Source organism: Cordyceps militaris, assembly GCF_000225605.1.
Source record: "Cordyceps militaris CM01 unplaced genomic scaffold CCM_S00001, whole genome shotgun sequence".
NCBI classification, from domain to species: Eukaryota; Fungi; Ascomycota; class Sordariomycetes; order Hypocreales; family Cordycipitaceae; genus Cordyceps; species Cordyceps militaris.
The window spans coordinates 4337309-4357364 of NW_006271969.1; the positions used below are offsets into that span (position 1 = coordinate 4337309).

General features: G+C 56.0%; 8 protein-coding genes across 8 annotated transcripts; 2 read left to right on the plus strand and 6 right to left on the minus strand.

Annotated features, from left to right (window-relative positions):
• Nucleotides 1–2729: 2729 nt before the first annotated feature.
• On the plus strand, nucleotides 2730–3976 carry CCM_01343 (uncharacterized protein; the record flags this gene model as incomplete). Its single annotated transcript, XM_006666499.1, has 2 exons — nucleotides 2730–2751; nucleotides 3342–3976. The coding sequence occupies 2 exons, from the start codon at nucleotides 2730–2732 to the stop codon at nucleotides 3974–3976; spliced, it is 657 nt and encodes a 218-aa protein (XP_006666562.1).
• Nucleotides 3977–5510: 1534 nt separating this feature from the next.
• Nucleotides 5511–7543, minus strand: CCM_01344 (kinesin family protein; the record flags this gene model as incomplete). Its single annotated transcript, XM_006666500.1, has 2 exons — nucleotides 5511–7273; nucleotides 7333–7543. The coding sequence occupies 2 exons, from the start codon at nucleotides 7541–7543 to the stop codon at nucleotides 5511–5513; spliced, it is 1974 nt and encodes a 657-aa protein (XP_006666563.1).
• Nucleotides 7544–7910: 367 nt separating this feature from the next.
• Nucleotides 7911–9153, plus strand: CCM_01345 (mitochondrial protein Fmp26; the record flags this gene model as incomplete). Its single annotated transcript, XM_006666501.1, has 3 exons — nucleotides 7911–8097; nucleotides 8158–8276; nucleotides 8326–9153. The coding sequence occupies 3 exons, from the start codon at nucleotides 7911–7913 to the stop codon at nucleotides 9151–9153; spliced, it is 1134 nt and encodes a 377-aa protein (XP_006666564.1).
• A 1275-nt stretch (nucleotides 9154–10428) lies between these two features.
• Nucleotides 10429–10992, minus strand: CCM_01346 (stress responsive A/B barrel domain protein; the record flags this gene model as incomplete). The annotated part of the gene is made up of 3 exons (XM_006666502.1): nucleotides 10429–10587; nucleotides 10742–10852; nucleotides 10924–10992. The coding sequence occupies 3 exons, from the start codon at nucleotides 10990–10992 to the stop codon at nucleotides 10429–10431; spliced, it is 339 nt and encodes a 112-aa protein (XP_006666565.1).
• A 789-nt stretch (nucleotides 10993–11781) lies between these two features.
• CCM_01347 (uncharacterized protein) lies at nucleotides 11782–12506 on the minus strand (the record flags this gene model as incomplete). Its single annotated transcript, XM_006666503.1, has 2 exons — nucleotides 11782–11979; nucleotides 12093–12506. 2 exons carry the CDS (start codon nucleotides 12504–12506, stop codon nucleotides 11782–11784), a joined length of 612 nt encoding a protein of 203 aa, XP_006666566.1.
• A 1021-nt stretch (nucleotides 12507–13527) lies between these two features.
• On the minus strand, nucleotides 13528–15271 carry CCM_01348 (MFS transporter, putative; the record flags this gene model as incomplete). The annotated part of the gene is made up of 5 exons (XM_006666504.1): nucleotides 13528–13744; nucleotides 13813–13910; nucleotides 13983–14272; nucleotides 14346–15037; nucleotides 15120–15271. The coding sequence occupies 5 exons, from the start codon at nucleotides 15269–15271 to the stop codon at nucleotides 13528–13530; spliced, it is 1449 nt and encodes a 482-aa protein (XP_006666567.1).
• Nucleotides 15272–16177: 906 nt separating this feature from the next.
• Nucleotides 16178–17563, minus strand: CCM_01349 (uncharacterized protein; the record flags this gene model as incomplete). Its single annotated transcript, XM_006666505.1, has 1 exon — nucleotides 16178–17563. The coding sequence occupies one exon, from the start codon at nucleotides 17561–17563 to the stop codon at nucleotides 16178–16180; it is 1386 nt and encodes a 461-aa protein (XP_006666568.1).
• Nucleotides 17564–19311: 1748 nt separating this feature from the next.
• Nucleotides 19312–19704, minus strand: CCM_01350 (uncharacterized protein; the record flags this gene model as incomplete). Its single annotated transcript, XM_006666506.1, has 1 exon — nucleotides 19312–19704. The coding sequence occupies one exon, from the start codon at nucleotides 19702–19704 to the stop codon at nucleotides 19312–19314; it is 393 nt and encodes a 130-aa protein (XP_006666569.1).
• Between the last annotated feature and the right edge of the window lie 352 nt (nucleotides 19705–20056).

Sequence of the window (20056 nt, forward strand, 5' to 3'; positions counted from 1 at the left end):
CAACGAAATGCGCCCGCCATCGCCCCTCGCCCGACGCTCGCCGCCGCTCATCCGTCGCTCCCACCGCAGGCGTCGCCCCCCCCCGAGCCGGCAAGGCTCAGCTCATCCGCCGCAACGAAATGCACCCGCCGTCGCCCCTCGCCCGACGCTCGCCGCCGCTCAGCCGCAGGCGTCGGCCCCCCCTGGCCGGCAAGGCTCAGCTCAACCGCCGCAACGGGCTGCTACACCCATCGCCATGGCACCAACCTCCCCTCGCACGCCGCTCCCGACATCTCGTCGCGGCACGCGGTCCGGCTCCGCCCAGGACCCGACGACCGACTCTCAGTAGTCATCACCATCACCAGAGCGCCAACAAGCAGAATTGGCCCCGGTGCAGAATGGTGGCCCAGCTGTAAGTATTACCCCCCCCCCGTTTCGGTGTGCTTGTGCTTACTAGTGTAAGAAGTGATAGACTGGGTGAACTTGTCATCTTTTGGGGTTTTTCGAAAGCCCCCCTTTTTTTGGACGTCGAGAGACGTCAAGCGCTTTGAATTGAATTGGATTGAACTACCGCTATCGACATGACAGCGGGGACCCAGACGAGGCTGGGACAGAAATGCATGAAATGATCACGGAATGATTTTCATGAATAACTGAACACTTTACATTCTTAGGTCCGTCAACAAGGCATGCTGACGGACCTCTTTGGGAAATGTGTAACTTCAACACGTTTCCATGCTTTGATTTTATATGGTTAATGATCTGATTACACTACAGCCTATAGTAGCGACTGGTTGGCACCTATTGCTGCCTAACACGGCTACTATAGAGATGAAACAAACTCTTTTTTGGTATTACAAATGCAGATTGTCCCTGTGCTCAATGAGTGACATGCATGCTAGCAGCTGTCCGGACCCAAGGCCAAAATACCAGAGCTTAGTTCAAGCCATGGCCATCCGACTGTAGCGCCTGCTTTACTCCCGGTCGCAAGGATATCGCCCCAATCATGGGCGCAGGCACCAAGTTCACCATTTGCGCCGACGCGCGACATCAAGCTCGGCACCGCTTAGCAGAGCCCTGGGAGACGGCGGTTACGTTCCGCTAGGTAAATTGTCGGCACCTCCTTGACGTGATCTCAAATACCACACCCATGATCACAAGTACCGCTCCCGTCATACACCAGGATACCTAGATGCGATATTACTTATATGACAGAATTATTGCACTTGACAAATACTATCGGGTCAAGGATTGGCGAGATGGAGAGAATGCGGCGGTGGGGCGCTACTAGCAGTGTAAGTTGAGTGGCTGTCGATTCGCCTGGCGTCTGCCTACCAATTCTGGCACTGTAACAAAAGTGCCAGGCGAGGTCTTCATACCTAATCGTCACCATCATTCAAGGTCGTTACAAGTGAGGCCCAGACCTGTGCCAAGTCTCGTCCGCGGCTGTTCAAGTCCTCTCATACGAGATGTGCTGAAACAAAGTTCTGCATCCCACTGCAACACTGCAAACAGCGGCTGCCGAAACGACATCGGCAACCGTAGCCTTTGGCTACGATGACACGAGTGTGGTGCGAGGCCGCGGTGCCTGTAGGCCCGTAGCGCTGAGCAGCTTATTATTCTTATCCATCTGGCGGTATTCCACAACCACGCATACCCCCTGCATTTGAGCATGCACTGTAGTCTAGTTACGCAGCCAATCAAATGGTTGTGGCATTGTGCTCACCCAGACTGTGTACGAGTGCGAGGACAAGACGAGCTGGCAGTTGGACAGTGTGTGGTGCAACAGGACCGGGCGAGACAAACCCCCCATCCGAGCCGGGCCCTGCCAAGTTGGTCTGTGGACGGCAACTGGCAACTGGCTGGAAGGAGCACGGAGTCCAGCGCTTGCCACGAGTTCGTTCGCAGGTGGTGAGGGATCCGTGGAAGGATTTTGGAAGCTGGGGGCGTCGTCCATACTTCAGGTGGTGGCACTCAGCTCGCCAACCGTTGGAGCTGATAGCGCAGCGAAAACCGGGTCAGGGGCTGCGCCAAGTCGCTGATAATCTGCTCGACAGCAATGTGGTGGGAACTTTTCGGCGCCGACTGGCTCAAACTCGAATAGCGTGCGACTGGCGCTCTTGTGGCTGGCGCTGGTGGGCATTTCAACGCGGTCTCGAAAGCTAAGGAGCTGAATAACTATGCCATTCTGCTCGACAGGTTGCCCAGGAACAGGGCACTGGCAACCAGGGCCGTCATCTACTGGTGCCAGTATGACGATAGTCAGAGGTGTGACAGTGATTCGCCTGGAAATGAGCAGCTGGTGGTTGTGTGCAAGGTTGGACGGTGGGTTGGCTCGCGTGGTTGGTGGGCACCAGCGCAGGAAACTAATTATCTCGTGGCGTGAACAGGCCGTTGCGCGGTCTCTGCGTGCTAACAGGGGCTAGTTATGATAGCCGACCCCAAAAGTCAAATGATAAATGATCCCATGTCTCGGCCAGGTTGTTTGGGGATGTTTTCTTTGTTGTTTTGACCAGCGTTTGCTAGTATCATGTGTCTGCGTTTGTTCAGCTAGATTGACGACGGGGAACAAAACAAACAGAGATGTGGGCAGATAGATAGGTAGGTAGAGGGAGAGAAGAAAAACCTGCTGGTAGAAACGTCAAGCGCTTGACGGCGTGCTTCATGCGAGTGGCTCCCACGAGGAGAATGGAGAGAAGCCAAGTGCCATCTAATGTTGTACAGTTGCAAAGTGCTGCCAACAAACGGCGATGGTGCCTGGCCCCAGCAGCTGTTAGCCGCATGGGAGGTCGCAAGGATCTGCGTATCGTACAAGTATCGTCAAGGGCACCGTCTGTGCAACACCTATGCACAACCTCCCTAAGATATACCTGTAGGGAACTTGTACCTCCAAAAGCCGTCCCCTCTTCATCCCCTGCAAGCTTATTAACGGCTTGTCTCTCGACCAGTCGCCGTACGTCTCCCAGGCACACTAACGCACCTTGCGGGTTCTGGTTAATATAATAATTATTATACGGAGTTATTTGTTTCTATCTTTTCCTCCTCTTCCTCCAGCATTCGGTTGTGGCTTCGTCCTCTTTTTTTTTCTTCTAACCGCTCTGCCCTCCCACACCAGCCCCTCTCCCCCACGAGCCGCAGCCTCTTTTTCATGCAGGCAACCCGGACCTGCCCCTTCCCAGTCCTTCGTTCGTCGCAACGCCTCGATAAGAACCCATCTTGCTGCCGCCCCTGGCACCCCTCTCCTGTCTCTCTTCTTCCCCGCCTCTCCAAGAAAAAGTAACGCTCTCTCTCGAAACTTGTCGAAAAAATACTGTCGTCGTTGTTGAATCCTCCAACGTCCTGTCTCTCCTTTAGCCGTTTAGATCCAACGTTCTCGCCGTGTCTCACGCCATCAACCTGCAACCGGCCGTTCCGCGTCAAACTCCTGTCGACAATTGGCTGCCAGAGCTTCCTTTTTCTAGAAGAAAGAAGCAATCTTGGCGCTGCCACCCCGTTAACGCTTCTCCCCTACGCCTCTCCAACTTACACTCGTCCACTCGCCAGCATGGGCCGCAGCCTCATCGACCGCATCCAGGCCAAGCTCGAGTTCTTCCGCCTCGAGCAGCACTACACCCGCCGCCGCCACCGCCGCTCAACCTTTGTCTCCAACGCCATCTACGTCGACGGCGAATACGTCTACCAGACACCCAACAGCACCGGCTCCTCCTCGGCCGCCGAGTCTGCCTTTGCCCCTCATCAGACCGACGCCCTCCACGGCGAGCACGTTGGCAGCACCTCAGCCGCCGCCAGCAAGTCGAGCATGCTCCGCGGCGGCATGCCCGCCTCCCCCCTCATGGACCACGGCCATGACCACGACGCCTCGCCTACCCAGATGCCCGAACGCAAGCGTCTCAACCGCTTCAGCTCCATGCCCTCGTTCAACGGCAGCACCACCACGCAGACCTCGGCCAGCGACCGACGACGGAGTGCCGTCCAATGGCTCGACAAGAAGTGGTGATGCACAACGTTGACAACAAGCGGGAAGATAAAAAAGCAGCCGGATGGCTGCCACACAACTGATCATGGCCTTTCATTTCGCTTTCGGAGTTGAGCGTTTTATTCCGCATTTCGTGGGTGCATCATAGCCCTGGCACTCTTTTACATCCCTCATCTTTAACCACTGCCATCTTTACGCCTTCCCTTTTTATCAACTTTTTTCTTATTTGGGGTTTCATGGAGGGGGCTCTTTTCTAGATGGGCTTATATATCATATGCGGGCCTTTGGTTACGAATTTCCTCACACTGCACATGATTGTGCGTGTATTTCTATCACGAACACCAGTTTCTTTGTTTGGCTATTGCTTCAATACACTTGTTCAATTCAATTGATTTTTGTTAACATTTTGGCTTCTGCCTTGTCTTCTGGACTCTTCCCTCTGAGGTTACGCCTGAGTCACGCACGAATCGTGTGCGGGTGGAGGGGGTTCGATGTCGAATGCCCGAGACCTTTTCTCGCCGCCGCCGTTTCAAGTGCTCCGTGCCTCACGTGGCTCCGTCCGACGTCTCGGTCTTGGTACGACTGGCTTTGCAAACAGCGAATCTACATTTGCGCCTTTTTGCTCTTGTCTTGTCATGCATGTTTCACAATGATTTTGGGTCGTCGGATAGCGCACCTTGTAGCGATGGATGACACGGTACTGCATGACAGCGACTTTCTAAGAATAGACACCATGACCATGTCAACCGCGACCACAGAATGAGACTTCCATCATTCCCCTACTACAGATATATTGTTTTACTTATCTACTTTTATTTTGCTTTTTTTCAGCCTTGCCGTGTATCCGGCGTGGTGCCAAATTTCCGTGGTCGCGTGCTGCCCCGCGACTTGGGAATGAGCTGGGGTGCTGCCCAAGTACAGGAGGCGGTGCCGGCATGAAACGCGAGTCGGAACATGCTCAGGCAGAGAACTCGTCAATGTAAAGCGGTGCATCAAACCGGTGCATCAAACCGGGGAATGCCGTTTGTCGCCTCCTTCATGGGCCGACTTGGCCATGGCCGACAGGAGCAAAATGAGAGGATGAGAAGGCTTCCAATTCCACTGCACACGTCGTCCCATGCAACCACGCAGCGCACTACGAACCAGTATTTTTCTTCATCTTGAGTCGTGCTTATTTGTCCATCTTGTTGTTTACTTTAGACTTGAAATTATTCAAACACATGACTTCATAAGAGGCAAGCCAACAAATCCAACCAAAAACTTGTCCTCTCATCGCCCCAAAATCACAAACAAATATCAACCAAGTTCCCCAACTCCCTCCCAAAGAAAACGCCGAAAGTCCGCCAAATTGGCTCTTTATCCAAAGCCAAGTTCTTCTCATGCGGAGATGAAATGATGCTGGTATCCGCCTTGTTTTCGTCATGCTCCAAAAAACAACCATAACCATGCAAAGATGAAGGGGAAAAAGAGGTACAAAGCACGATAACAGTATGCCCTTTTAATATGCCACCTTTTTTAAATGGCCCACGCGGCAAGCATGACTCTTTCGAGTGTCCTAGTTTGCCGGCATGGGATGCACGTTGAATCGCGACATGCGTCTTGTACGCGCGCTGAAATCAAATGACATTGTGCTCGTCACATCCAGGTTCGCCGTGAGATTGCCCGCAGCGTCTTGCACGACGGGCAGCCGGGACATGCGGCGTCTCTCTGGCGTCTGGCCGACGAGAGACGTCACATCGTCAGCGACGGCAGCTGCTGCTGCCTGGGCAGCCGCCTTGGCCGCGGCCGCGACGGGCGCTGACGGTGCCCGCGGCGGCATGTTGAGGCGCTGACGCAGGCGCGCTATCTTCCCCACGAGCCTGGCCTGGCCGGGGAAAAAGGGCAGCGCGCTCTCGTACGCCCGCAGCGCCGCCGCTTCATCGCCGCTCGTCTTGTGCTGGCGCGCCGCAAGCAGGTACCGCAGGCCGTCCGACTTGGCGTCCTCGCGGCGCTCGTCGGCCTCGATTCGACGCTCCAGCGCCTCCAGACGCCTTTTCATGGCGTCATCGGTTGACGGCGGCGGCGGTGGCGCCATGACGGTGGTGGTTTGTGACTCGGCCGCCATGCGCGCAGCGAGGACCTCGGCAACCTTCTTCTCCACCATGGCTTCAATCTGCGCGGTGGACATTGTGATGGACCCGTTGCTGCTCGAGAGCGAGGACGGCAGCAGCGACGGGCGGGCCAGCTTCGAGGGCCGCGTACTGGTGGGTGCCTGGTCCGAGGTGCGCTTCAAGGGGCTGGTCTTGCGCAGGTCCGACGTGGCGAGGGATGAGCGGGCGGTTGGCAACGGCTTGAGCTCATCAGTGAAGACGCTAAACGCCTTGACGGGACGCGGCGCGGCCGCGTTGCCACTCAGGACGTTGTGGGCGTTGACCAGCGGCTGCAGCGGCTGACGCTTGCCCCCGCCGGGCCCGACGTTGTGGGCGACACTCGGTTTGGGAAACTGCTTGTAGACGACCTCGTTTTCAATCTCGCGGACCTCGATGCGCTTGGCGCGGGAGCTGACGTTGAGGCTGCTGAGGGTGTCGAGGTGGTAGCTGCGGAGCGGGGCCAGGTTGAGGATCATGACGGTGATGCCCTTGTTCTGGCCGAGCGAGAGGATGCGTGTCATCTTGGACTCGCGGTAGGGCACACGGCGGTCGCCGCGCGCAATCGCGTCGATGCACTGGCTCAGCACAAACAGGCTCTTGTTGATGGCCGCCGACTCGACCAGCCGCTCCTTGCCATTGTCCGTGCGGCGGTTGTCCTCGGAGCCCGCGAGGTCGATGGCGGAGACGGTGCTCTCGCGCACGCTGCCGTCGTCTCCCCGCGTCTGCGTGACCTTGACGCGCAGCACCGCGTGGCTGCGGCTGCTGTGCGCGTTGAGCCGCGTCGCCGCCGTCACGCGGTTGCTGTTGGCTTCGATGTAGAGCGTTTCAAAGTCGCGCAGGTCATCGCAGCGGCGCTCTGTGAGGCCGCAAACGACGGTGCGGCCGCCGGCCTCGGCGCGCAGCGGCAGGCCCATGGGCGTCCGCTGCTCGGGCGGCTCCAGCAGGTCAAAGACCTTGTCGTTGTAGATTTCGTAGTACGAGAGCGCTACAACAACGCTCGTCCCGCCGTCCGTGTCCTTGGCTATCTTCTTGCCCCGGCGGAAGACGCCGCTCAGCAGACGCGGGATCACGCCTCGGTCCGCCAGCTTGAGGCCACCACGCATCGTGTGCGTCTTGCCGGTGCCGGTGACGCCATAGGCAAAGAGGGTCACGTCGAGGCCTTGGAAGAGCGATTTGAGAAGCGGCTGGACTGTGCAACTGGTCAGTACGGGAGGCGTTGCTGTTTCTCCAGTTGAGCTGTCCCCTTACCTTCGGCAGTGTAGAGGGCTTCCTGCGAGGTGGATTGGTCATAGACGCTGTTAAACGCAAACGAAAACTCCTCGGCACCATTCTTGGGGCTGGGGATCTTGACAATCGTGTTGGGCTTGCCAGCCTCGGTGCTGTCGGCGTGGACAATAATGTCCTTGTCGTGCTCGCCGTCCAGCAGTGGACGAATTCGGGCCACTACTCGAACAGACATGATTATGTGTATTTCATAAATCAATTGACCCCAGTATTTCGAGGGTATTCGATTTCTTTCGAAGCGGGCGTTATTCTTGGTCGTGAATCGTGTCGATCTTATTAATACATCCGTGACCTACCTTGGATACTGTACTTTGCTGTGGTTTCAATGTATACTAACCCGTTATTTGGTGGTTACCAGCTTCGTCGTTGTCTAGGCAACCGACACGTGAAGCTCGCCGCAACGTTCGGGCCGTCTGAAAGGCCGGCCCGCTTTCGCTCGCCTTAGCTATAGGGTACTTCCGGGAATAAAAGACGTTACAGCAACTTTGCAACTCATCGCGGCTTTTTTTTTGGTCGACTCTGCCGCATCGACTACAGCCAACATGAAGGGTCACAACGCATTGATCCGGCCGATGCGTGGCTTCCGCATCGCGCAGCCATCGTACATTTGCCGGCAATGCAGAGCGATTCAAATCAGCGCCGCCCCGAGCACGGAAGCTCCGAGGGGCAGCCTCGGAGCTGGAGGGGGTGTGTTTGGCACGCCAATAGATCCCTCGCGCGACATGGCTGGTACGCTGCGACGGATTGAACTAACTCATGTGCCGGTGGGATGCTGACGTGGATGATTAGACGCACGATTCGAAGTCCTCGGCTCGCCATATTCATTGCTCTCGGTGACGCTATCGCCCTCACAACGCCTCTACACGAGACGAGGCACTCTCGTTGCGCTCGCTGGCAACCCCGAAGACGTACGAACCCAATGATGGTCCTGCGCGATAATGACTGACCAGAGAACAGGCTCAATCGACCCTCTCCATTCTCAACCCTCTGACCCGCGCCCCGCTGGGTGTTCCGTTTCTCTACCAGCGCATATCCGCCGCGTCGCCCGTCACGGCGCTCCTCTCGACCAAGTCTCCGACGACGACCTTTTCCGTTATCCACCTCGACGGCACGACCGACTGGCTGGTGGCGCAGCGCAACGCGCTGCTCGCGTGGACCGGCCACACGCTGGCGCCGTCGCCGCGCATGCAGACCAGCCTGGGCGTCTCCCACTGGGGCGCCACGCTGCTCACCGGCCGCGGCCTCGCCGCCGTGTCGGCGCCCGGCCAGGTCTACCAGCTCACGCTGGCCGCGGACGAGGCGTTTGTCGCGCACCCGGGCAGCGTCGTCGCGTACTCGGTGTCGCGCCACGCGCCGCGCCCGTTTCGCTTCAAGAGCGGCGCAGGTCTCCGCCTGCAGGTGCCGTCGGTGGCCCGGTTCCTGCCGGAAATGGCGTGGCTCAAGACAGTCCGCGACTCGGCCGTGTACAGGTTTGTGGCGCGCGCGCTGTTTGGGCTGCGCACCATGGCGAGGAGGACGATATGGGGCGACCGGCTGTTTCTGCAATTTCGGGGCCCGACGACGATTCTCATGTCGAGCCGCGGCGTCCGCATGGCCGACGTGCTGTCGAGCCAAGAGGTGAATGAGATTGCGGACGCGCCGGCGGGTGTGGTGCAGGACGCGCTGGAGCCGGCGGCGGCTAAGACGGCCAAAGTGGACGAGCCTGTGATCAAGGTGGCCGAGATTAAGCAGGATGGCAAAGTTACGTTTGAGGACGGCAAGGACCTCAAGGAGTTTGTTCGATGAACTGAACGGATGTAAAAACGGTGGGTGGGTACGATTTGGTGTATCATTATTAGCAACATGCTACGGAGCAAGACCAGCATGATGAACGCTATTCAATTATGTTTCTGTTAAATCAAGTATCAAGCCTCTGCGCTGTACTTATAATCATCCATGGTAGCTATTCTCAAACACCCGATATCACACCCCAACGCTATCCTCTCTACCCCCGCATGATTTCTAGTGCCTCTCCTATTCCTCCTCTGATATCTCAGACTCGTGCTCCTCGGGCACCCTAACCTATGTACAGAATGATCCCGTCGCTGACTTCGCCGTCGCTGACTTCGCCGAATTCGCTGTCCGTGTCCGTGTCCGTGTCCGTGTCCGTGTCCGTGTCCGTGTCTTGGTGGACGGTGGGCTCCATTCCGCGCTCAAACGACATGACGCCACGCGTCTGAAGCGCGCGCGTAACCTGCTCCGTCCACTCGCGGGCGGTGCGGCACCTGGCGCCCCAGTGGCCCGGCGGCAGCACACGGCACACCACCCCCCAGACCAGCGCGAGCTTCGCCTCGAGCACCCAGCCAATGTGGTCCTTGTCGTCGTCGTCCCACGTCGCGTCGAGCACGATCTCCGAGCGCCGCCGCATGTACATGCCCCCGCGCTGGGTCCCCCCCGCCACCTCCAGGATGGTGCCCTTGCTGCCGTCCGGGTCTGTCTCGATGAAGAGCGCGCATTGGTTGTCGTCCCCGCCCACCTTGAAGATGAGAAACACCTTGTACGCTCTCATGACTCCCGGCAGCGGCGGTGGTGGCTTGTCGTTGTCTCAGTCGGCGGGCGGCAGTAACAGTGTTTTCTGGCGTCAATATTTATCTTGGCCGGTCAGTAGGAGAGGTGTAGGTACGGGGAGAAGACGCCCTCGCGATGGTATATCGGGGTGATGTCTGCTATTTATGTACGTGGTCCGTTGCGCTACACATTGGGCTTTGTCAGGGGCCACCTGTCTGTCAGGATTGTACAAGACGGTGATCCAGACGACCCTCGTCTCAACCCTACCCTGAGCGACTCTTTGAAAATAATTGAGGCCACGAATCAATGCATAGGAGGCGATCAAGTGATTCAAGGTCAACGACGTGGTATGAAAGAGTTTTTTGATTGCGTTTTTGATACTTGATGGTGTAGCCTTGGTTCACTAAAGCTGACGCGCCTGTACAACCCAGACAGATATCGAAACCGACAAGCTCCGTTGAGCCGCACTACATGGCGTGATTCGTTCTTCCCCCGGAGCTTCTGTACTCTGTACTAGTGAAATTCACCGGGCGTAAAGTCAACGACAGTGGGCTTGACGAGAAACGGGAGAAGCTTTTGGACATAGCGGCTGTGGACAGGGTCCTCCTTGACGTAATATGTGCGGTCTTCGACAGAGGCGAATTCGACGACAAAGACATGGCTGATGCCGTGCTAGCAAAGAGGGTCAGTCTCACGTCTTTTTTCATCTTTGTCCGCTCGGGGGGTTCTTGGTTCATCCAGGCCGTCTCCCAAACGGCTCAGGCCCTCGACAAAGCGATTCCCTGACGAGTGACGAAGTGCATCCACCCATGCCATCTCGGCTTACCTGGAAGCCCTCGATGCTATTGTCTGTGCCGCCGTGCGAGTGGACAATGTACGGTTTCTGAGTCGCGGCGTGGATACAGTTGTCCTTGAGCGCGAGCATCTCTTTGCTGAGCTGTGTTTGCCGCCGTCAGCCTGTTATTCAGCACTCAGCACGCATGTGCAGCGGGCCGGCTTGTGTCGCACCTCGTCGCGCTGGGCCTTTGTGACGTCGGACTTGAACTCGAACATGACAATATGCGTTATGGGGGCCATTTTGGACCGAGTTGAACGGGTTCTTACGGGGTGCGGGGTGGTGTTGAGGAGGTTGAGATGCCCAAGTACATGTTCGTGGCGGGGTTGCTGGTGTTTCTGGTTGTCGCCTACCGAATGTTAGCAGCAAAATGTATCCACACCTGCTGGCACGGAATTTAGACCTCGAGTACGGATACGAATTACTGTTCAACATGGTGGCCGCGCAGCGGGGTAACTGCCACACAAGGTGAGATCATTGCTGGTGTTGATGAATATTACTCTTGATGAATAAATTGCAGTCAGGGCTGCAGCTTTCATATCTTCCGCAAGATGGTCAGCTACTTCAGCCTCTCGATGCAAGTCGCAAAGGAGTAAGCCCCCCCTCGCGCGACCTTATCCACATCCAACATGATGGATAGGACTAGAATGATACAAATGCGGATTGAGGAGATGACAGTCGGTGATTCATTAATAACACGCACTTCTCCTCGATTGGGATCGCGTAGTGACCCCCGTCACTGTCGATCGGCGTATCAGAGTTAGACAGCGCAATGTTAACTAGCACTGGCGGCTCGGCTTGTCGTTGCCGGAATCTATCAAGAACACGGGCCTGTCAAGTCGTTGTGGAATGTACTTGATAGTTGGTTGTGTTCAATTTGGTGAATAGTGTGCGCTTCTGCTATGATATTGAAAGGCTTCAGTGTGGAAACAAAATAAAATAAAAAAGGTATTCTGGTTGTAATACGTCTTGGTATCGGCTCATGTTGCCATCCCTTGGAGCAAGGGCTTTTTCTCCCTGTCGCTCGTCCATCAGAGACATTCGGTAACCTGGCTTGCCCAACTTCCGCCCTCGCTCTCACGCAACCCGAAGATGAGGCCGCGGCACCGTTTTTCCGCCCGGAACACCAAGTCCCCTTTTCCGTCTTGCGTGGCTGGTTCTGGGGAACTCGGCTTGTATCTGGCCTCTTTTTGCGAGAACCAATAAGCCTGTGCCGGGGCCCCAAAAGTCTGAGAATGTCTCACTTGAGGCGCGCCCCTGAACTCCTTCTTTTTCCCTGGGGCACTTGTTGATGTACATCCTGCGTTGCATCCAAACCCCCCCCCCGCCGCGCTCTTCACACGAGGGTCATGCCCAGCGTCATCAGCCCCAGCGACGCGACCAGCGCAATGAAGCCCGGATCCGAGAGACTCGTGCCCGATGCCGCCGCCGCCGCCGTGCTCATGGCCACGGGCACCTTTGTGTTGGTCGGCAGCACCGTCTCCGCCGCCGGCGTCTTGAACCGCGTCGGGCGCGGCTGGCTGTCCTCACCGCCGCCGCCGCCGCCGCCGCTGTTGGTCTCGCGGTGGCTGACCACGTCGCCCGCCGGTGGCGCGTCCTGCACGCTCGTCGGGTGCTCGACCTCGATGAAGCCCGACGCCGCGCCGCGGGGGCTGTGCGCGAGGCGCCGGGCGTTGATGTGGTGTGGCTGCTGGGCGGTGAGGCAGAAGCCAAGAGCGGTCATGAGGATGAGGACAATGTGAAGGAATCTCGACATTTTTTGCAGAGGGGCGAGAAAGGGATTGGAAGGAAAAAAGGGATTGCGGTGTAAATGAAGCGCAACGCTGAAAAGAAAGAAAAAAGAAACAATTAAAAAAAAAAGGCGTCGAATACAAGTTGTGATGGACTCTTCTACAAGCCCTGCAGTTGAGAAAGCCAAGAAAGAAGGATGCGGGAGAAGGCAAAAGGATGCATCATAGGGCTGCAGGGCAAGCTCGCCGCCTTTTAACTAAAAAGAAGCTGGGCCTCTTGTTTTCCTTGCTTTTCCCCATAGACAAAAAAACGAGAGACTTTGAACGCGGCCATGCTCAAGTGTCTTGGAATTCTCCAATGTCTCACACAAGAACGTCTCCGCCCTTCAATCTTGTTTGCTTGCCCAGCCCTGGATGCAGCGCCAAGTATCCGGGGGACGCTCGACTGCCGGAATGAATCCCTCGAAAGGAACGGTTCGTTTATTCTTATCCGTCTCCAAGATGATTCTGTATCCGGGGGGTTGGCTGTAGTTGCTGTATCCGTAACTCAGTATGGCCCGTGTACAAAATAGTCGCATGCCCAGCTGAACCCCTTTCTTTTTACGGCCTTGTACTGGTAGATCAAATTCCTCAGTCTCACAGAATAACGCGCCCTCTCCTTTCCTCTCTTGTCTGGGAATAGAGACAAGGGTGAGAGCGCATCCAGATTTGCTGGGTGCTTGCTACAGAAACATTCCAGTCGTGAGCGCCACGGGCCGCACTACCCCTGGGCTGGTCAATTGGATGCATTTCTCGCAAGACGTTGGATGAAAACAGAGGCGTTTTCACTGGATTTCTTTGATCGCGGGGTAGTTCAAGTATCAAGTAGCTGTCAACTTGTTAGACAGAATCCTTCATGAAACGCCACCACATGCCCATGCTGCAGGTCGCAGCAATTGTGTGCCGCGTTTCATTTTCATGCATATCTATATTGTCTAGTGCTCTATACTGTTTATATCATGTACGTGGAATGAGAGTGTTTGTCACCCAGCTCGCGCTTCATACCGGTTATATCGTGTATGTGAATCGAGGGCTCTCATCGCCCAGCTCCCGCAGCTCGTCATCGGACATGGTTTTGTACTCCTCCTTGACAAACCCCGCGGCGCGTCGCCGATTCTCGCCGCGGTACCACGCCCACAGCAGGCCATAGATGAGCGTGCCCATGGATACCATGGACAGCGTCACGGCGTGTCCGCGAATGAAGCGCGGGGCATCCAGAGTTGGGCTGCACGCATTCAGTTTGTTAGCAAAAACAGGAGTGTCGTCGCGAAACTTGGGGGGTGTTTTACGTACTAGATAAAGGACGACATGATGCCAGAGGCATTGCCAATCGTGAGCTGCAGACCCGTGGCCGTGGTTCGCTTGCCGTAACGAGGCGAATTGTTGGGGAGCTTGCCGCAAAATGTTAGCATAGTTGGAGCTTTGCATGTGAGCCCTTTTCGAATAAAGAAAATAGTTCATACCCAAGCCAGTGGTAGGCCGACGACAACGTAGAGTCCCGCTGCCACCAGGAAACACGCAAAATAATGCACGCCCGACGACACATTGGACAGCAAGACTGCGTAGCCAACGACGCTGAGTATGCCAAAGACGACGCAAAACAGTCCGCGCTTCTGCGTCCGGTCCGACACGGTGGCAATGGCCATGTAGGTGCTCGCGCCTACAAAGTAGCACGGGATCGTGAGCAGCTGCACCTGCGCCGGCGTCCATTTCCCCAGGCCTTTAATAATGGTTGGCAAAAACGTCGAGTAACCTGGTCCCAATTCCGGCCACATTGTCAGCAGCAGCACATCAACACCTTCCCACCGGGGCGGCGACCAACATACCGTAGAGCATAGTGTCCACGCCAAACTGCGCCACGCAAAACGCCCACACCTTCCAGTCCAGAAACGCCGTTCTCATATCCCTTGCGCTAAACTCCCTGCTGGACTGTGTGTTTCCGTACTCCCTGCGATGCCTCAGCTCCATCAGCGCCCTCTCGGCGTCGCCCAAGAACCGCGCCGTGGCCGGGTCGTTGGGCAGCCAGACGTACGTGGCCACGCCGAGCAGCGCGCTCGGGATGCCCTCGAGGATCAGGATCCAGCGCCAGCCGCTCATGCCGCGCACGCCGTCCAGGTGGCCGATGCCAAACGCGAGCAGGCCGCCGACGGCGCCCGCAACGGCCGCGCTCACAAACAGGTAGCCCACGCGCCGCGCGAGCTCGTGCCGCGTGTAAAAGAGCGTCAGGTACACGGTGAGCCCCGGGAAGAGGCCCGCCTCGACGACCCCGAGCACCAGCCGGCACGCGAGCAGACCCGCGTACGACTGCACGAGCCCGGAGAGCGTGGCCACGAGGCCCCAGGCGAGCGCGAGCGCCGCGAGCCACCGCCGCGGGGTGAAGAGCTTGAGCACCAGGTTCGAGGGCACCTCGAAGAGGAGATAGGGCACGAAGAAGATGGACACGGCAATCTGGAACTGCGTCGAGGACAGGCCCAGGTCCGACTCGAGCTTGTAGAAGCGTGCGTTTCCAATGTTCACGCTGCCGCCGTGTCAGTTGTCAGCTCAGTATTCGTGGCAGGTGTGTGTGCCCGCGCCTGTCTCGGCCAAAGACGCAAACTCACCGGTCAAGGAAGCTAAACAGGTACAGCATCAGAATGAGCGGAATGATATGGAGATCCAACTTGCGCACCAGCTTCCGCTCGTCAAGCTGTGCCGCACGCGCCTCCAGCTGTTCAATTTCCTCTACATCATCCCGCACTGTGCCGTCGGCCATGGTGTCCGGCGTGGCGAAGAGAAGAGGCTGACAGCCGAGCTTGTCTGACTGCTGGGGAGAGCCTCTTTCAATATGTCAGCAGATCCAGACGAAATCGGGCGTGTAGTCCAGTTCACTGTGGATGGTGAGGGAAAACAAGAGATGATGTGTTGTTTTTGCGCCTTTTGTGTTTTTTTTTCTTCATTTGGGAAGTGGTGGTAGCTGGCTCAAGACTTCGTTGTGGAGACTTTGGTCTTGGTCTTGCTCAGCCCTTGACTCAGATACTGTCCGATTGAGGCAAATTTTCGGCCAAGCCAGTTTTGCAGATTCTATTGAAAGCAACTTGTTCAGCCCTCAGGTAAGATAGCTGAAACGTCACGGTAAATGACATGATCAAGACAGGATGCAGACACATGAACATGTCACAAGAAACACCATCTGCATCCAATGGGGGCGGGGGGGGGGGTTATCATCGCATTCTGGCAAACACCAAAACAACAACACGACCTTTGAGTCTTCAAAATTAAGAGTAGATTGCACTATATATCAGTAGAAATCAAAAGGTCCGTCATCTTCCTCGCTGCGCCGCGGCGTGCCGCTTCAACCCCAGCACTGCGCCACGTCTTACACCATGTACGAAGGTTATCTCATTTTCAACATGCCACTCAAGAAAAAATGCCACCAGCTGCCCTGGTCGACAACGTTTCTTGGCTGTGCCGAATCAGGAAAGTTTAAAAACGAGATAAACCAAGTGAGACAATGTAGACTGCGGTCCGCCGCGTCGGCACGCGTGCAGACTAGTATATACAAAGTAGAGGGCCGAAGAATACAGTCATATTGCGCCCGTCGGAATAACATATGCTTCGCAGCAAATGGAACTAGGACGTTTCGGCTGCTCAATCATCGCGTGGCCGCCAGCTCCGTTTCTCATCGGTAGTTTTCAGTCGCCATCTCGTACACAGGCCCGCTCTGGTGACCTGAGACAGGCTGGCTGTCAATCTCAGCAGCGGATTCGCTGTGCCACTTGTTGGCCGCCAAGTTGTTGTCTGTGCCCAGCTCATGGGCATATGTCTGGGGGAGCATCGTTGCTTGCTTGGGTGGTGGCGGCGAAACATTGGAGGGGGAGACAGATCCCATGTGAGGAACTGCCGCCAGCACATGTTCGGAGCCGGGGGATGGATGCTCGGGCAGAGCATCGGCGCCAGCGCTGCTTCTGGCGGGAGGTACTGTGGTGGTGGTGCTTCGGCTGGGGCCGTAGCTGGAACCGTAAGACTCGGGTTTGGCATATCCAGCTCTACCGTCGCCCATGGCTGTTCCACGGTAGCCTTCTGGGGCCTTGTTGACGGGAGTGCGAACGGGCGGTGGGCGGAAGGCAGTGCTAGAATCTTCAGACATGGGACGTCTGCCACCGACAGGAACTTCTGAGGCACCTGCCATCATGTCGGGATCAGGCTTGGGATTGCGATTACGGCGTCTGAGACAGAAAAAGATGGCACCGGCAATGATGACAAGGGCACCAACACCAACGCCAGCACCGATACCAGCCTTGGCGCCAGTGGAGAGTCCATTGTCGGTGCTGCCACCGCCGCCACCTCCGCCAGCGGCGGTGGTGGTGGAGGGATTGCTGGTCGGGGTGGAGTCGATGCTGCTCCAGGTCTGGGTGACGACGACGGAGGAAACAGTCTTGGTACTAGTAACAGTAGTGGTGGTCTTTGCATTGGCCTGGCTGGTCTCGGTGTCGGTGCTAGTGACAGTGGTGGTGGTAAATTTAAAAGTGACTATGTCCTTCGTGACGGTGACGACGGTGGCGGAGGGGTTGACAGTGACAGTCGTCGTAGATGTCTTGACAGCACGGTTTGCTAAGGGGGCGGGGGCGGCAGTAGCGGGGACGGCAGTAGGAGTTACAAGAGCAGGAGCGGTCGCAAGAGCGAGGTTGCGCTTTTCAACCTTGACTGTTGTCGTTTCCCAGACAGTCTGTGTGGCGATAGTGTTATCACTGCTGGTGACGGTGGCGGTGACGAAGACGGTGCTCGTCTCGGTCATGGTGGAGAAAATGGTAGAGCCTGCCACTTCCGTGGTCGAGGTAGATTTTGCTGTGCCGGTGACGGTTTCGGTCACGGTGGTAGTACTGTCTGCGCCGGTCTCGGTGGTGGTGGACGGGGTTGTTGAGGTTGAGGTAGGCGTAGAACTACTTGGCGCGCTGGGACTAGGTGTAGCAGAGGCACCAGGCGACGCAGAACTCTGACGGCGGGCAATGGAGGCATCGACCGTGGCGGCAAGGGCCGCGAGCCCGAGGGCCAAGGAGAAGCGCATAGTGGTGGAAAGGCGAGAGGATGGATCAGGAGTCGGCACCGATGGCCGCCTCGGGTGAAGGGTGGTTGATGTGAATCAGTCGATAGAGGGGGTCAAGGGGTGACGATGGGCTCGGTTTGGAAAAAGGTGGACAGTAGAAGGAAAAAAAATGTCGAGGTCGGTGTTACAAAGCGAATGATGTGAAGAGAGGAGCGACGAAGCGCAACTTCAAGATGTGAAGAAAAGAGGACAGGGGCCGGAAGGAACGAAAAAAAAAAAAAAAGGGAATGGTGTCACGAGAGAAGGTGAAGTTGGAAGAAGACAAGAGGCTGATGAGAGGAGGCGAACTGGAACGGGCAAGGTCGCTGAAGGAGGGAAAAAATGGAGCAGGCGCAGCTGAATTTACAGTGGACGAGGCGCTAAATTCGCACAAGAGCAGAGGTTAGGCACAGCGAGCGAGACGCTTGAGTTGCAGTGGCTGACGAGCTGAGACAATGGATTGCTCGTCTCTGCCGTTTGCGTCTTCTAGTTGCCTTGTTAGTACAGTAGTACGGGTGAAGCAAATGTTTCGATCCCAGTCGGGGTCTTTTGAGCATGCAAAACTGCCCGTTAAGAGTCTGCTGACCAAGGTACTTTGTATCAGCACGCAGCACTGATGCCAGACAAGCAAAGAAAAGAACGCGGCATCGCCAGTCAAGCCGTGGGTTAAGCCTTTTCTGGCCTAGGACATATGGTGGCGTCGCAGGAAGGCGCAGCGATCCCCCTAACTACAGTTCTTAATACGAGCGGGCCGGGTCTTTTGACTGGTCTCGGCTTGGACAGCTTGGCGGCACTTGGAGGGTCATGAATGGCGTACAAACGTTGGAATCTGGGTCTTGACTTTTTTTCTTTCGTCGTCTTGGTCTGGAATGTTCAACGGTTAATTGGTGCTTGTGTGGTTGATTAGGGTTCCGGGCAAGATAGTGACATTGACCATGAGACGGGCAAAGGCCCTGCATTTTACCACGCGCACAATGCAGCCCCCAAGACTGGCTAGTATTAATACTTGTCAATATAGACACGAGGCTTTTTATTACTCGTCGAGTCGGCCCCCAGATGCAGTAACAACTCTCGGGTTCATCCCCTGTCTGCGCGTATCCCCCACCGGAAGCATCAACAATGTGCGGATGCCAGTATCCTTAATTCTTGGGCTGATACTGCAGCTGCAGATGCACATGCAGCCATGAGCAGTTGCTGCATTATCCTAGTAGAGCTTCAGAAGCAGAATCGAGATGGATGAAATTTCTTCTTTGCTCAATTCTTTTTTGCGACTCTTGAAGGCAAAATCAAGAGCAGCGTCTCAGGTACGATTAGCGGCCAACAAGTACACGAGTCTCCCGCGCGTCGCTCTGCCTTGGCTTGATTCTGTGACCGTTTTTATTAGTGGAACACTTAGTAGTCAGGACCGCTGTGGCGGGCCCTAGTGCAAGTTCTAGTTAGGGCACGCTGTCACTAACATTTCGTCCAAACACGAGCCCTGAATTGTGCAGGACATACGAATGTACACATTTACCGACCCACACAGCCACGTACCCTCTCACAATCTCAAACTACAACCTCTACAAGCTCTACAACCGCTACAACCTCCCTCCGACACATAGCCAGACATGAAATCTGCTTCAAGGCGTGTAAGAGACACCCTTAAAGGGGCTCTCAAAGCGCTCTCAAAGCGCTCTCAAAGCGCCTTTATACTGAAATTATGAGTTTCACTCGATTACAAGTGGGGTCAGCTAGAAGGTATAACCATTGTCCGCCAAGTCGGCGGCACGACTGGCAATGCACTTGGCCAGATCTTTGTATGTCAAAGAATTGACTTGGCCATCTAGAATCGACGTGTTTTGCGCAAAAGCGGCAACAGTGTCATGAAACATATAAATCAATGTTTTGTTCGAGTTCCAGTCGAAACTCGGTCCTGTAGTAGCATCAGATGACTGGCCGAGGCCGGCCCTCAAAGCTGCGTGCGACAATTCATGTCGAAAATTCCACTCGTCACCAACAGGTAAGCTCAGGTCCTGCGAAAACTCGGATAAAATATCCTCGAATCCGTTCGCAATGTTGATTGCGTCTTCTTCGGTGTACAGAGACTCCTGCGCGTTCTTGACAATGCGCATGTCGCGGCCCATGTTATTCACCACCATGAAAGCCACATCATAAGGCAGCTTGATGCTCTCTCACTAACAAGGAAGCATACCTGTATTGTTAGAGTTGACTCGTCTTCTAGCAGCTCATGAGCAAAGAGGGACTCTGACTGCGTAAAGGACTTGTCCCGATCTCTCAAGTTTGACATCGTCGAGCGTCGCCGACGTGAGGGGTTCACCTTCAGCAAGTGCCGCCAGTGTCTGTGGTTCCGTTGACAGTGATGTGTCTAGCTGGACAGCGATATTCTGAGGGGACCCATGGGTCGAGGCATTTTTCGATTCTGACGAATCCGCGTCGTCGCCGTTATTAGAGGAGAGCTTCGGTACAATTGCAAAA